The sequence below is a fragment of the Equus quagga genome, chromosome 6 (genome assembly GCF_021613505.1).
Source record: "Equus quagga isolate Etosha38 chromosome 6, UCLA_HA_Equagga_1.0, whole genome shotgun sequence".
Classification (NCBI taxonomy): Eukaryota; Metazoa; Chordata; class Mammalia; order Perissodactyla; family Equidae; genus Equus; species Equus quagga.
In genome coordinates this window covers 17901923-17918958 of record NC_060272.1, presented here as the reverse complement: position 1 = coordinate 17918958, position 17036 = coordinate 17901923, and the positions used below count along the sequence as shown (strand labels likewise).

The 17036-nt window shown below is 35.8% G+C and overlaps 1 protein-coding gene across 6 annotated transcripts in view; it reads left to right on the top strand.

Annotated features, from left to right (window-relative positions):
• The window catches only part of GPR180 (G protein-coupled receptor 180), a 28382-nt gene extending 11558 nt beyond the window's left edge, over window positions 1–16824 (top strand). Inside the window, exons 3-9 of one of the 6 annotated variants that reach the window (XM_046664890.1) lie at window positions 5184–5364; window positions 5507–5556; window positions 8295–8452; window positions 11562–11753; window positions 13576–13653; window positions 14013–14147; window positions 14638–16824. In XM_046664890.1, coding sequence (XP_046520846.1) covers window positions 5184–5364; window positions 5507–5556; window positions 8295–8452; window positions 11562–11753; window positions 13576–13653; window positions 14013–14147; window positions 14638–14796 — 953 coding nt within the window. In that variant the 3' untranslated portion in view covers window positions 14797–16824. Of the gene's footprint in view, window positions 1–5183; window positions 5365–5506; window positions 5557–8294; window positions 8453–11561; window positions 11754–13575; window positions 13654–14012; window positions 14186–14637 lie in introns of all 6 variants that reach the window. The other 5 variants (XM_046664884.1, XM_046664885.1, XM_046664886.1 and 2 more) reach the window with 5 other exon arrangements.
• Window positions 16825–17036: the final 212 nt, after the last annotated feature.

Below are 17036 nucleotides of genomic sequence, written 5' to 3'. Positions count from 1 at the left end.
TATGATTAAAAATCTGTCTTTTTTGTACCAGAATGGGGAAAGTTACATTGGTCATGTCACCAATAATATTTAAATGAGGGACAGAACCTCACTATAGTATGTATTTTCATTAAGCATGGGATTTTGTGCAAGGCCAATCTATGGAGATTGATTATTAAAAAGTGTCCTGAAGTACTCAGAAGTATTCAAATTTATTATGTGGCCGGCTTAGTTCTTTAGGATCAGATCAGTTTATTGATGCCTAAAAGCCATAAAATATGATTAATTCTACATTGCCATAAAATGTGGTTAATTCTACATTGAAGTCTAGATTGGGGGTCTCAGCCCATCACTGTGAATGCGTCTGGAGAGCTTTAAAAAAATAGATGTCCATACCAGAGACTCATCTGTCTTTGGTTTTGGAGTGGAAGCTGGGCACTTGTAGTTGGTCAAAGCCCTGAAGGTGATTTTTAATGTGTGGAACCGCCGATCTAAAAGTCCGTGTTCCACGTTGTTTTGGTGATGTGTTGGTTTTAAAGGGGAGCCTTAAGAGGGATTCTACCTGCTCTGTAGCTTCAGGTGTGGAATTTGTTTCCAGGAATAATCCCCAATTAGTTCCTTTTAGAAACTTTTGCTCATTTGTCTGATTTTCTGCCCCGAGTAGGAAAAATTGGTTTGCTGTGCTTTCTACTGAAAATTGACTGTTAAACCATATATCTGAAAGGTTTGGATTAGAATAACCTGGTGCAAATAGCTGCAATTAATGTTATGTGTTATTCTGGTTAAATTTTATAATTCGTATTCTTTCAAACCAATTAGGGATTTTATATCTACCAGACTTTGGTTAATCCTATATTTTACAGACTTGATCTAGATTTAAAAAAAACTAAGGCAAGTTTGATGCCATTTGACAAAATACTACATAGGAATGTCATGCTTTAAGGTAGAATAAATAAATCTGCTTCTTAAAAAAATTAAAATCCTCATTAACTGTATCTGTGCTCTTGTTAGAGACCAAAACAAGTACCCAGAATTCTGAGAGTTAAAGCATTATCATTAAAGTAGACTGGTTTTCATTGGAATAATATCACAGGTTCTGTCACATCTGCCGTCTCACTGTTTTTAAGATTCCAGATATGTTCTTTCTTTTCTCTTGTTCCTTTTTAGCTCTGTCGTCCCAAAAAATAATGGGTTGGATCTTCCATTTAGCTCTGGTAACATGTTGGAATGCTTTTGGCTTAAAGTATCAGAAAACTCGAATACAAGTGGTGTAGACAATAAGGAAATGTATTATCTTATATAACAAGAATTTCTGAGGCGTTTTCAGAGTGGTTTATTCAGCATCTCTCTGCTGTTCTCTTCTCTGACTGTCAGCTTTGTCCTTAGGCTAACTCCCTCACGTTCAAAGACAACTGCAGCAGTTCTGGGCGTCACCTCTATGTACAGTTATGCGCTGCGTAATGATGTTTCAATCATCAGTGGGCCACATATATGATGATGGTCCCATAAGATTAGTACCATACAGCCTAGGTGTGTAGTAAGCTGTACCATCTAGGTTTGTGTAAGTACACACTATGATGTTCACACAACAACAAAATTGCCTAACGGTGCATTTCTCAGAACATATCCCCATTGTTAAGCAACTAATGACTGTAATGGCAAAATTCAGTATCTTTTTTTAAGAGTAAGAAAACCTTTCTCAGAGGCTCCCTCATCACATTTCACTGGCCAGAACTGAGTCACATGCCCTTGTTATACAACATCATAAGAGGAATGTAAGTGAAGATGTCAGAAGGAAGATAAGAGTAGACCAACATGTCAAAGTAAAGGATTAAGCTTACTTCTCATTGCCAAGGGTCTTGCAGTTTCTCTGATTGATTTAGACTAATCAGGAAAGATCTTGAGACACTTGAGGGTGAGGTAGACATTGGGGCTCTTGGATAGCAAACATAGTGGGTAGGCAAGAGTGTTTGAGGTGCTGCCCCATGACGCAGTGACTCTCCCCTTTCCTTACCCTCTTTTCTCCCATCTCCCTCTTCCATCATTTAGCTGGAGCTAAATTTTTTGAAGCTGTTCTGTAAGTTTTCTTCCTGCTGAATTTTGCCAATGCTTCTTCCCATTAAGTCTGCCTTAAAATCTGCAGATTTCCTTATGACCTAAGTGTTGGCCACCTTTGCATGCTCATTTAGAGCATCTTTCTGGGGCTGGCCCGGTGGCAAGCACTTAAGTTTGTGTCCTTGGCTTCAGCCGGGGGTTCGCTGGTTCGGATCCCTGGCACAGACCTAGCACCGCTCATCAAGCCACGCTGTGGCGGGCGTCCCACATAGGAAGTAGACTAGGAAGATGGGCACAGCTGTTAGCTAAGGGCCAGTCTTCCTCAGCAAAAAGAGGAGGATTGGCAGCAGATGTTAGCTCAGGGCTGTATCTTCCTCAAAAAAAAAAAGTATTTTTCTTCTTTTGTGTATAGGTAGAATTTAATACCTAGTATCTATCTGTTTTAAAATTAGATTTTAATTTCAAAATGAGCAAACATAAATTGCTTTCTTGTGAAGGGTGGTCGCAGAACAAAAATAAAGTTGATAGCTGAAGAGAAAAAACACTTTTTTCCAGAGGTGATTTATGTGAAAGAACACTGAGTGCAGAATCAGGGTTTTATCTTTAAAGTGTCTTGTTGACAGGGATCAAGGTAAGAATAATTTATGCAAAATTCGGTGAACAAAATGCCGGACAAATGTCATAGTTCAAGTTATTTAATATATCATCTGAATGAAACAATTTGTTGGTTATAATGTTATACTTTTCTGGAAGATATTTAATTTTGAATAATCTGAAAACATTTTTTTTGCTGATGACATATGTCTTATTTTCAAACGTCTCTTCCTCCTATATTATTCTGATTACTCGGTAAATAGTCTGAGGATTTTCTTTCCATGGTAGATTTGTAACCTAATGGAGTCTGAAACTTTATCTTGTAATGGATATTCTGTGAAGTGTTATAAATAAATAGAAGTTTAAATAGAATGCCATGTTGAATTCTTTATACTAAAAAAAAGATGAAAACTAAGATTCAAAACACAGGACAGTGTAAAGAATTTTACTGACCCCCAGTTGTAACGTTTAGCTTATTTTCTGTCTTGTTCCATTACTATAACAATCCCAGGCTGCTTGTCCCTTTATTTCTAAAGCTGGAATATTTTTCTACGTAAGAAGTTTGAAAAAAAAAATATGCCTCTTCTATTATTTGGTCTTCTCTTCATGAAGTCTAAGCGTGCTTTTTCACCTGGACTCGAGAACTGGACCAGCGACATTAACATACGTAGAGCAGGAGAGACACCCAGTGGCTGAAATACTTCTTACCTCGCTCTCTTTTTTTTTCTCCTAACCGTGCCAAAAACATGTCTGATATTGAACTGTTTATTGACTGTTTTTCCCACTATTTGTATCTTCTGGATTGCTTTTCCAGAAAGATTTTCCATATAATGGCAATATTCCCTTCTCTGCTGTTGATTGGCGTTTACCCCGAGTGGGAAACTGGAGCAGGTTCAGTGTTGACAATCAAAATGTAAGTGATTGCAGCTTAGACTGTTGATCCAAAGACTCAGAGACAGCTCTGTTCATAGCCACTGTCACTATATTCCAGTGTTTAGATAGAATATAAAAGCCCTAATATTAGGGACTAGCTTTAGATGTAACCAGGTAAATCTAAGCCATTAAACTCAAAACTAGCCCTCTGGTTTATTATAAAAGTTTTTTGGGGGCCGGCCCAGTGGCATAGCGGTTAGGTTTGCACATTCCGCTTCGGCAGCCTGGGATTTGCCGGTTTGGATCCTGGGTGCGGACATGGCACCGCTTGTCAAGCCATGCTGTGGCAGGCATCCCATATATAAAGTAGAGGAGGATGGGCACAGATGTTAGCTCAGGGCCAGTCTTCCTCAGCAAAAAAGAGGAGGATTGGCAGCAGATGTTAGCTTAGGACTAATCTTCCTCGAAAAAAAATTTTCTGAAATTTCTGAAAAATGAAGACACACTCGAGGTACTTAGGTAATGCAGAAAAAGGGTGTTTGTCTTGAGGATGCATGAAGACTGTACTGAAAAGCTGCTAGTAGGAACTAGAGGCTCATTAATGACTAGCACCATTTTTAATATAAAATCTGCACATTTAGTTTGTTCTTGTCTTTCCCAACCAGCTCCCTTCGCTCATTCAAAGTTTCTTCTTACTCACAATTTTAATTTTATCGTGGCCTGACTTGACTTCTTTGGCCTGTCCCGATATCAGCTCCTTTCACCTTCAGTTTCTGTTGCCTAATTCTTTCCACATTTTATGGTTTCATTTCCTGAGAGAATACGATTGGCCTGACTTATCTGAGAGCTAAATTCTGCTGTTGGCCGGGCAGGTGTTTGGATTGGTAGCCATTTGGTCAGGAGTTGCAGTTCCAGTCGACTGGGGGGGGGAGTCAGGTGGTCTCCATAGGATTTCCTCTGTGACAAGAGCTGCAGACGGTTTATTTCAGAGGGGGACTCTGGTCATCACAGGGGTTTTGAAGCTTTGTCCAAATGGGGATTTAAGGTAATGGTACATTCCAGAGCTGTGGTTCTCACGCTCTCGCTGCATCAGAATCAGCTGACGGCCTTGTTGAAACACAGATGGCTGGGCCCACTCCCACAGTTTCTGATTCCGCAGATCTGGGATGAGGCCCAAGAATGTGGATTTCTAACAGTTCTGCTGCTGCTGCTGCTGGCGGCTAGGGGATCACCCCGAGGACCATTGTCAGACTGTATTAAACTGTTGTTGACTGGCTAAACCTGTGCCTAAACTTCTTAAAAGGGAAATCTACTTTAGGGGTAAAAAGTAGTAAAAATTGATGTCTAACTGAATGCTGAAATCATTGTTTTAATGCAGTACTTTGAAACAAAACTGTGATCTTATTGTTAGTCTTTGGGCTTATTCCCTGACTGCTGTGCTTTTTTATAGATTGACTTTAACTGGTTTAGTTTAATCTGCCTTCTGATACTTAAAACTTTATCCCAAAGTAGAAAATTGTTTACATTTTAATCATTTCCCTTTTTTCCTCTTACAAAAGTGAATGTTATGACTCCAATTAAAAAACAAGTTCTAGAAATACATTGACAGGAAGATTTGAAAGCAACCCAACACTATGACTGGCTTTGTTTTACTGAAGCAAACTCCTTTCTTCTTTTCACAGGGTTACATGAGTTCTTTTTCCTCCTAGTCCTAGTGTACTTTGTGATTGCTTGCATTTATGCTCAATCATTGTGGCAGGCTATTAAGAAAGGAGGACCCATGCACATGATTTTAAAAGTTCTGACAACTGCATTGCTGTTACAAGCTGGTTCAGCTTTAGCTAATTACATTCATTTCTCCAGGTAACTCAAAACCACTAAAACTGTGTTCATCATTACGTCTAATTAATCCTCATTAGTCCCCCAAAATTATGCTTGCTTTGATTATGAACAAGTTTTTTCACAGTTATAATTTATACTAATACTCTCCTCTTCAATTCCTCAGTTACTCCAAAGATGGAATAGGGGTACCTTTTATGGGAAGTTTGGCCGAATGTGAGTATCTTTCTGAGCAATTTTTTAACATAAACTTGCTATCTCCTTCTTGTTTGTTTTCCTTTTTTGTAAATTATTTTTTGTCATAATACATTTTTTCTATTCAAGCTTCATTAGAATTCGTCTTGCCTACAAACAGGGTTATAGATTTGGTTCCTAGTATGTTCTGTTTAGTTTCTTCTTAATAATGGGTAACATGCTCTTCATTGTTTTTAGAGCATATTTATATGTGTTTTCTTATTTTATCCTCAATAAAAATTTAGTAGGTATGCTTACCCTTATTTTGCAGGTAAAGAATGTGGACTCAGTGACATGAAGCACATTTCCAAATGTCAGTCAGCTATTGAGTGGTAGAGCCAATACTCAGACCCAAGTTTTCTGACCCCAAAGCTGAAGAGTTTTTTTCCCTGTTTTTATCCCTTTTTTGACTCTTTTTCTCTATTTCTGACCCAGAGCCGTAGAGTACACCAATAATTGAGCTGACCTCACAGCTTTGTTCTTTTATTTATAAGAGGAATTCTTATAATAATTTTTCAATTAAGCATGATGGGAAAAAGTATTTAAAAGTTCCCATAATTGTGACTTTTTAAAGAAAATCAGGTCATATGCTATTCTCAATTCTGGAAAATAGTTAAGATTTGCTCTAAAAAAGCAGCTTCTGAATATGAAACAATTCCAGAATTTTCTTTTCCTTACATTTCTGTATTTCTCTTCCAGTCTCATCATTCTTTATTAGGATAGCTTATGGTAATTTCTGTAATCATCTTAGGACCCACTTATCCTGATCTTGCTGCCTATTTTAAGATTCTAAACTTCTAGAACCTTTCATTTTCCTAGTGAAGAGGACATGTACTAGTCACCTCTCAGGCATGAACAAGAGTTGCTTTCTCCTTTTTGAACATTATCTGGAGCCCTGATTTCTCCCAGTCTTTTCTCATAGGTGACTCAGGATATTTAACAGAACCATATAATTCTAAAGCTGGACAGAACCTTAGAAATAATTTAGCATATGCATTTTAGAGGAGGAAATTGAGGTTCAAAGAGGCAAAGCACACAGAAGCCCATCGGTGGCGAGCTCCACTACAGTCAAGGAATTTTGCATTTATGTGGCTGTCTGCTATATACAAAACGGTGTTTTAGGCTGTCTGGCATCTTCACTGGAGCTTTGCAAGCAAAAGTCTTTTTTTAAAAACTACAGTAAATAAATGTTGCTAATTTTGGTAGTTCTGACAACGGGTTTGGTTAAATGATTAAAATTTCAGGATTTTTAATCAAATCCCACAGAATGGGATTTTTGTGTGTTCTGTGTATTTTATCTACAATTAGTTATTTTTCAGCAACAGATAAGCAGTGTTCTACCTATCCTCACAGTTAGTTATGGTAGTCTATCAGTATATGCTTTACTTAGTTTATAAAGAAATAAGCTAGAAAATAAGGGATCTTTTTCCTCCCAGTATTTGTTTTTGCTAATTAGCAACTTATGTGGGAATATTCCCTTGGCTAACTTCTTTAAGTAATTGAATATGTGTTTGTGAAATGTTTAATAAAAATAATTGGTGTCACAGTCATTTAAAATCTATGATGAAAGAAAATTGTGCTTGATCTGAAAGTCCATGACATTTTAGATCATTCCAACATAGTGACAGTTTATTATGAGAGTTCGCTATTACAAATATATAAGCATAAATGTAAAGTATCCAGTTTCAATTTTTATGGGAGTCAGAGGAAAAATATGTCAAAATATATCTGAAAAGGTATATTATTAATAGATTTTTGGCTTGTAACTTTTAAATATAAAGATTATACCATAGCTAGTTTTATCTGTTTCTCCAAGAATATCTTTGTATAAAAGAAGTAAAAATTGTAGACATCAAAGTTATGGATGGCAATTTGAAGAAAACTTTACTGTGTTAAATTGCGATCATATATTTATTCCAAAATCTACATGAAAATACACTGATGAGAAAGTGATAATCTTTTTTTTAAAAATCAATAAACACTAGCTTCTAAGATAAATATGCATGGAACTTGAAGTATTTATAGGTGGTTGTATTTTTCTGTTACTGAACTGCATGAAGGTGGTTTTGTTGCATCCTTGTGAAAGTAGCGGGCTTCTCCTGCAGTGTAAGCGATGGCCACCTGGTGGCACATCACACTAATGTATGGAGCATTTCATTTGTCCTCGGGACCCTGACACTAAAGGCAACATAATTGGATGCTACAGCAGCTATGCGTTTTTATTGTCATGCTATTTCTTATTAATAGTTTTAGAAAATAAATTTACATTGTATAGTTCAGCCATCAAAAAAAAAATCAATGACCCAGAAATAAAGGCACTAGTATTCTCTACATGGCAGAAATTATATTTAAAATTCATTTATTTTAATAAGCAGTGAGTTATAGAGAACAGGATTATGTAGTTAGAAAAGTTAAGAAAAGTGGGAAATGCAAAGAGGTTTAAAGTTGACCTTAATAAATATATGATATGGGAGCATATATATGTACGTTTATATATTTATAGGAGTATTGTCATTTTAACTATTTTCTTAAATGTTTATGAATTTAATGGCAAAATTTTAATTCTTTAGACTTATACATGAATATCTCTTATTAAATTTCATCAGCTTCTCTTTGAAAGTGCTTATCTTTTTGTGGTTAAAAAATTATATTCTTCACCCAAAAAGGACCATATTTGTATTATGAAAATTTGGCTGACTTTCGTTTTCATTTCCCATTAGTTTTTGACATCGCTTCCCAAATTCAAATGTTATACCTGCTTCTGAGTCTATGCATGGGTTGGACAATAGTCAGAATGAAGAAGTCTCAAAGCAGACCACTCCAGTGGGATTCTACTCCTGCATCCACTGGCATTGCTGTGTTCATTGTCATCACACAGGTGAGGGTTGATACTCAATACTTCTGCTGTGCAATATTCAGAAATGCAGACTTGAATATACCTCCTTTCAAAATGGAAACCTGGGATCCATGAGGAGTTTGTGTCATTTTAAAGTATGAGTTTAAAGAGTGGTAGATCAAATAACCTCTTAATCTTCTGAGTGGTGGTATATGTAGATTGCAAAATTTAATTATTTACCTGAATTTGACCTTTTTAAAGCTATGTTTAATATTAGGTTAGATTCTCATTTCCTACTTAATAGCTTTCTTTCATATTTTCTAACACATAGTAAGTACTCAACGTTAAATGAGTGAATCAATGAATTTGAGATTTACCCATTGGCAAGAATCTTTAGGTCCAGTTCTGCGACTATATACATGAAAGAATTCTGGTGAATACCTGAGATTAATGAAAAAGCAAAATATAGAATAAAAAAGAATGGGATCTAGCTTTTGAAAACAAATACAAAAACAAATTTTGCCTTTTTGAAAGGTCTTCTATGCCTTTTCTTTTTGTTTTCCTCGATAGCAATAATACTCATGTTATTCTAGGATCTCCATATGCCTGTTGCAATGGATTTATAAAAACTAAGAAGAAAGGTATAAACATAAAAATTTATACTGAGTTTGTGACCATCATTAGCTATAGATGAAAGTGAAATATTTACCTGAGCTCTGTAAAGGACATTATAATATAAGTCTTAATGCATTAAATAAGTTGGAAAATCCATCAGTGAAGGCCATGGCCTATGCTTTCTTCATCTCTGTAGCCCTCGTGTTTATTTCATGCAGTAGGCGGTGAGTGAAGTGGGTGTACTGAATATAGATGATTGATCTGAGAAAGAGACCATATCACAGGTGGGCTATTTAGAAAGGAGATAATGCCAGGAAGGGAGGGCTAATGAGAACTGAATTACAAGTGATTAAAATAAGGGCAAGATTCTTCCAGCTTAGTATTTTTGATTCAGGACTTATGGAGAGTAGTGTTAATATCAGGTTGGATTCTCATTTTTCAATTAATGGCTTTTTTAAAAATTGAATTTTCATTGTAATTTTAATTCGTTTTCATAGACAAATACAAATTGAGAATTGAGATTATGGCACTACTCTAAAGTTTATGTGAGCATTTATAAAGAATACATTAGTCGTGGCTCTGGTTATCAACAACAGCCCAAACAAGGTGAATGAAACAGGCACCCAGAGACTACTAAATACACATAGATATTCCACAGGTCACATTAGCATAAGTATGTGAAAATATGAGAATTCGAATCTGTAAAAATATGAATCACGAGAAATGGCAGTTCTCTTTTTTTTGGCTTTATTCAGATATAATTGACAAATAGAAATTGTGTATGTTTAAGGTGTACAACTTGATGTTTTGATATATGTGTACATGGTGAAATGATTACCACAATCAAGCTAGTTAACACATCCATCACCTCACATAGATACCAGGATATGGTAGTTCTGTAATAGTACTTGTATGTTGTAGAAGTTAAGTTTAGACATGTAGGTTAGGAAATCAAATGTAATTTGGTGGAGTGGAGGAATAACACTTTCAGTAATAGGGAGCAAATATTCAGCCTAAGGGGGCTGGCCGTGTGGCTGAGTGGTTAAGTTTGTGTGCTCTGCTTCAGCGGCCCGGGGTTTGCTGGTTCGGATCTTGGGCACAGACCTACACACTGCTCATCAAGCCATGCTGTGGCAGCATCCTACACAGAAGAACTAGAATGACTTACAACTAGGATATACAACTATGTACTGGGGCTGTGGGGAGAAAAAAACAAAAAAAAAGAGGAAAATTTGCAACAGATGTTAGCTCAGGGCCAATCTTCCTCACCAAAAAGCATACCTTTAAAAAAATGTATATATAGTCAACGTAAGAAGGAAATTCATGTGTACAGGATGACAAGGAGTTCACCTATCAAGAATGATAGTAGGAGTAAAATTAGGGTAGAAGATTTGAGGATGAGAAATGGAAGAGATTTCTGGTAAACCCCATAGAGCCTGAGAATTGGATTTAATAATTGAGTTTTGTTCTAAATTCTTTGGAAACCACTGAAGACTCAATTCTGAGGGCTGAGTTGGCAGATGAAGGAAAAGCAGAGGGCTACTGACATGTGATGGTAAAAACATTGCAGTAATTTAGGGGATTGGTGTTTGGTAAAGGTGGAGGGGACGTGGACACTGACTTCTACTGAATAGCAATAAACAGCACAGCTCAATGTGGAACTTGCTGAGCTTTCTACTGTTGCAGTAACAACATGGGAGAAGAGATCAGCAAACAAGCAAAGAGAGATAACCATGCCCTGGGGGCTGATAGTAAATATTAAAAATATCCTCTCCTGGGGCTGGCCCCGTGGCCGAGTGGTTACGTTCGCGCGCTCCGCTGCAGGCGGCCCAGTATTTCGTCGGTTCGAATCCTGGGCGCGGACGTGGCACTGCTCGTCAGACCACGCTGAGGCAGCGTCCCACATGCCACAACTAGAGGAACCCACAACGAAGAATACACAACTATGTACCGGGGGGCTTTGGGGAGAAAAAGGAAAAAATAAAATCTTTAAAGAAAAAAAAAAAATGCATTCTTTAAAAAAAAAAAAAAATATCCTCTCCTTCACCCAGGGAGGTTACTATGGAACAAGGGTGGTCTGAAATCAACAATTTTGACTTACTTTCTGGATTACAAAAGATAATGAGATATTTCAAAGTTATCCTGAGACATGGGCTTGCATGCAGAACAGTTTGATTCCTAATAAGGGGTTGAAGTAAGAAAGATGATTTGGAAGAAAGTTTATTTTTATTCTCTTAACCATTTCAACTGATTTTCATCCTTCAAGCTGTCTTACTTGAATCGTGGTAGCAGTGGCATTTTTTGTCTTTTGCCTGTGGTCTCATTTGATAAGAACCCCTTTTCTCTAGCTTAGGGTGTCAGCAAGGGGAAGACTGCCTGTGTCCTGTTACTTGACAGCCTTTAGAGTCTGATCAATCCTCGAACCTCTTAGGAATGTCCATATACTGTTTAAGGGGATGTGTAAGAGTTGAAAAAAGTACTTTGTTGTAAGTAGGTATGGGTTTTTTTTTCTCTAAACGTAATATGTTTTTTGCAGAGTATTTTGCTACTTTGGGAACAGTTTGAAGATGCCAGTCCTCACAGCTACCATTCGCACCACAACTTAGCCGGGGTCCTCCTGATCATTTTAAGAATCTGCCTGGCATTGTCATTAGGCTGCGGACTCTACCAGATCGTCACGGCGGAACGAAGTACTCTGAAAAGGGAGTTCTACATCACGTTTGCCAAAGTACGGATGGGTTAGAAAACGGCTTCTTCTGATCAGCTTAGTTCTGCTTCTTTAGGAGTTAATAAGCCACCACGTACTAACATTTATTAAATTTTATTATGCTCCAGGTACTACCGTAAGCCCTTTATGTGCTTCAGTTAGTTTAATCTTTGCAACCTGTGAGACGTAGATATTATCCCCATTTTACAGAACCCGTGGAATAGTTGTTTCCATATAATCTTTGGCAGGTCAATTTTGCCTGGCTCATAATTTCTTTATCAATAGGGATGTTACGTTTTTTTCTGTAGTATCAGAATTTAAGAATTTTTTTGAATTAGAATATGGTGTGCATTTCTCAAAACAGTTATTAATTGACTTTGGAATTTTCCTCTCAGAATTATGCAATGTTCTTTAACGCACTGTGAGGAGCTATCCTTCAGCATAAGCAGATGGATCGGGAGGCTGAGTACATCTTATGCTCCAGCATTTCCCCACATCCATATGAGATCATGTTCACTTTGTTCCGCCCTCTATGTCCTTCTTATGCTAGTGAGATCTAAAAACAAATTTGAGTTTTTCTGTACCATACCCATTTAATAAAGGGAAAAATCGGGAGCCTCCCTCCCTAGAAGGTTCTGTTTTTCCGTCAGATTGAGAGTTCATACCCCTTCATCTTGACAACTCAACACAGTGTTCTGATAAGCTGTTCAGTCAGCGCCCCCTCATCCCTGGCTGTCCGAGCAGTCCACGGCCACTGTGGAAGCAGGGCCCAATGCCTCCTTTACTCCTGCTGTGCAGCTTGTCGGAGCTGCAGCCCTGGGAACCCCTCAGGCTTCTGAGTCCCAAACAGGCAAGAAAATACCGTTTTGCTCTTGAACTTTTCCCAGGGACAGTAGTGCTTATTGTTTGAAAAGTTAGTATATATTGAAGGTGTTTAGAAACTAAATTTTTTCTTTTATGTTTAAAACAGTACCAAACTTTTTTCTTGAACTTAAAAAAAATTATTTTATGTGTTTTAATTGAACTTTTGAATAGGTTCAAACATCCAAAAACATTTAAAGAATAGCAAAACTTGTTTCTTACCTCTCTCCCGTCTACTCAGTTATCACCTACTCGTAATTGCTGCTACTAATTCCTAATTTCTCCTTCCAGATAATTTTTAATATATATGCCTACATATTTCCCTCCATTTTTATACGAATAGTGCATGCTAAACACATTTTTCTACATCTTTTTTTTTTGCCTGTGTCTTCAATATACTAAGCATCTCAACAGCTACTATTTATTAACTTATTTTATTTCAAATTTAATTTTGGAAAAGAGAATATGTTACCATGGTTCCAGGAAAAATATAAAAGAGATATTTGAAAAGTATAGTGTTAAAAAAGTTTCCCATTCTTACTCTCCGACTTCCACTCTCTTCTGTGCTAACCCTCAAACAGGTAACCACTATTAATCAGTTTTTGTGTATTCTTACAGAATTTCTTTGTGTATCTACGTGTAAACGTGAATGTACATTTTTAATTTTTTCAGAAATATACATTTGTACCTTTTCTCAATTATTTATTTGTTACTTATATTAATGTATTTGTACTGTATCAAAATGTGTGTACATAAAGATTTAAGATTTTAAATACTCCAGAATATACCCATTTAATTAGAAACAAAATGTTAATGTCACAGCCACAGCAAATGTATTTCTGCATTTTGTTGCAAGTTCTACTCTAAAAGCCAATTGAGATCAATCAAGACCTCCTAAATATACTAGAAATGTTTTTTATGTGGTATATTGTGAAAGTAAAGATATAGCTGCACTTACTTGACTTATTTTCATTCATTTCAGGGCTGTATCTTGTGGTTTTTATGCCATCCAGTTCTTGTATGCATTTCTGTCATTTTTAGTGAATACCAAAGAGATAAGGTAAGTAATATACATGATTAAAATAGCTTTTTGTAGTCTGTATTGGGTAATTATTAAAGAAGGAAAGACCTGTTTATTCATTCAGAGGTTTCTTGAGTTCTTTAAAATAAAACTTTGAAACAAAATATTGAAACAGTAATTATATAAATTAGAAGTTTAAAATACAAAAGAAAAATTTTAAATTTAGTTTTTAAGCAAAATGATGGAAAATAGCTTTTGTTATTCTTATTTTAGCCAATTCCATAATACTGTTTTATAAATAGAGAATTTGTAACACATCTTTTTGTTAAGAAAAAATTATTAAAATGTTTTGCTACATAATTGTAAAAATTAAGATAGATTTGTAAAAATTGGTCTAGTTGCTCCAACAGGCTACAGACTGGAGCCACGCTCGAGTCTGCCACATTCTGTGTGCATTGATACCTACCTTCTTTGGTGAACAGCTCCATCATTTCAAAGGGAAGTTCTGCCAGGATCCCTTTCCAAGCAGTGCAGTATGTGCTTGAACACGCCAATGAATGTTGGGCCTGAGGTATTTATAGAGGGTACATAGATAGGAAGCTAGTCTACAAAAATAGAGAAGCGACGAGAATTTTTGAAGGGGCCTTTAGAATTCTCTTCAAGATTCAGGTAGGGGCATGGTTTATTCCTGTTACTAGATTGGCCAGGAACCTGATTTTTCTTATTACTTTCTGTAGTGCGTGCACCCTGAGGAAAGAGTGGTTTAGCAAATTATTCTTTTATGTCTTATTGTGGCATCTGTAAACTGACGCTTAAAGGAATTTTGCCTTTGAACAATTACAGTTCTGAACATTAGTCCTATTGAAAATTTCTTTGATAAAATGCAGCCATGGTAAATGTGGAGGATAGAGTAGTTATATATACAGATATATGTTTATATAAAGTATGTAAGTTCATGATAAATTGAATATAATTTCTCTGTTTCTGCATGTAATAAAAGCATTCCCTTTCTTTTCTTTTCAGGTTATTACAATAGGTGTCATCCTTTGCCAGTCTATTTCCATGGTTATTCTCTACAGACTCTTTCTATCCCACAGTCTATACTGGGAAGTTTCTTCGCTTTCCTCTGTAACACTACCACTGACCATATCATCTGGACACAAAAGTCGGCCTCACTTCTGATACTTGATTTTCTCTAAAGGAAAAGTGAATCTATTGAACAGAGTGCAATAAGGATCCAAATACAGTGACTTTTTTTTTTCATACTTTTTGTATGAAAAATTGAACAGAGAAAGCAGAGCATGTTATTTATACAACTGCATTTAAGCAGTATCAAAACTGAAAAAGGTTATAAATGAAATGTTTTGAAATAAACTTAATAAACTTTCAAGAAAGAGTGTTGTTATAAGGTGTTTTATGCAATTTCCATATGGAAATAAAGATTAAAAAGAATTATATGATATTTTGGTAAGTGATTCATCAGTTAGAATGCCTCATCTTATATCAATGGTAACTCAGGTTTGATAGTCTTATAAAAAGTAATCAGTTAAATGATTACTGCTTATACATATCTAAACTAAGTCCAGTTATGAAATCAGTGTAGTACACTGATTAAAAACTGCTTCCTTTTATGCTTTAAGGAAATGCATTTTATATTGGAGTGTAAAAGAATTGCAAATGAGATTATTTCAGAAAATGAATATAAAATATACTCGTGGTTAAATGAATAAGCCTGTGTTTATTTGTGGGTGGGGTTATTCTCCACTTTCTTCTATCACCTTTGGCTCTAGTTCAGGTCTTAGCTTGATTAGCAGAGGGTTTTTGACAGATATTCTATGACAAATACAACTTAGACACATTACGTGGGCTGTAAGGACAAAGGGTTTTAAAATCCTGAGCACTTAGGTGAAGGGAAAGCAGGTTTACATGTTTAAAAAGAAAGAAGGAAAAAGTACTATGTGATATGGTACTAAAATTTTAATCCTGATATAATTCATTTCTCTTACACTGAATCCCCAATCATAATTAAGCCGTATACACAGATTAAATTAACAGAAGCATTTCACATAAATATTGGTTTCAGTCATCAACTACCCATGAATTCCTGCCCAAGGATACTTAATCAGGATTAAATTTTCTATGAATAATTGAAAAACAAAATACTCACTGGATTTGTTATAATCCGTGTTGGCACTGGATTCTAAGTAGTTGCCATCTTGAATCCTTTGTAATAAAGCCATATTTTTTGTGTATGTGATGCCCCAGTATTGAGTATGCTAGGTAAAAAATATGAAGTGCCTATTTAAAGAATTGCTAAATGGTTGTCAGTACCTGCTGTATAAAATGAGTATTCCAATTAATAGTCTCTGATTAGTAATTATTTTGTTCCTGTTTGTCAAGTTGTTTAGACCTTTTCATTTTTACCTCTGGCTTATTTAAAAAATATTTTTTTTATCTGCTTTCAAAGGTATTACATGTTTATGCAAGAAATGGTACACTGATCTGGCAATTAAACTTTTTAATTAAATAGTTAAAATAATGTACCACAACTTAAAAATATCTATGGCTTCCTCTTTGTTTCTTCCCTTACACCTAGTCTCATTGGAAATGAATAGTATTCTGCTTCATTTTAAAGGCAAAATGTATGTGTTTGTGGCTAGCAGAATGACAGAGTGACAGAGTTCAGCCTGCTCATTACGTCATCTCTCACAGTTCTTTGTAAATTATTTAAGAAATGAGAGCCACAGGTTGCAACTCGAAAGTCTGAGGGATATTTTAGGTTTACATGATCTGCCGAGTGGTCATGACCTTTCTTTTTACCACATCTCAATAATAACCCCAGTTATTGTCTGTGGTGCAACTGAGGTGCAGTTAAGATGAAAGAAAAAAGTGAAAAAAGCCTTTTCATAAATGTTGTGAACTTGCGACAATGGGAAAGGAATCATCTTTGTGTTACCTTAAACAAAGAACATAGAAACTGTAATTAACATATATGACAAATATTACTGTGCTTGCATTTTTGAGACTTTACCAGGTTTTGTTTTTACTTTTTTTTTTAATTTATGGTTGAATTTGCTGATAATTTATTTTGTTATTCAAGAGCCATTGTTAAATGAAGGAAAACAGTTGTTAACGTGTAAAACAGTTGTTAATAAAGTTTAGTAATCAGAGCTCAAGTTTATACTTCCTAAGTCATGACACAGCATCCCTCTTTTTCTCTTTCTGAATGTTTACCTGGAGATTTGTCACCACAGACTACAGAAAGATAAGTGTATACTGCGAACTCTAATTAAAGATCAAAACTTTTCTACTTTTCTTTCTCTGTTAGATAATGCTTTTTTAAAAATCTGTTGTTACTTTTTTTCTTTAAAAAGATGAATGGTCTGTCCAGAGCTTTTTTCTTTTCCCCCTCCAGAAGCGTT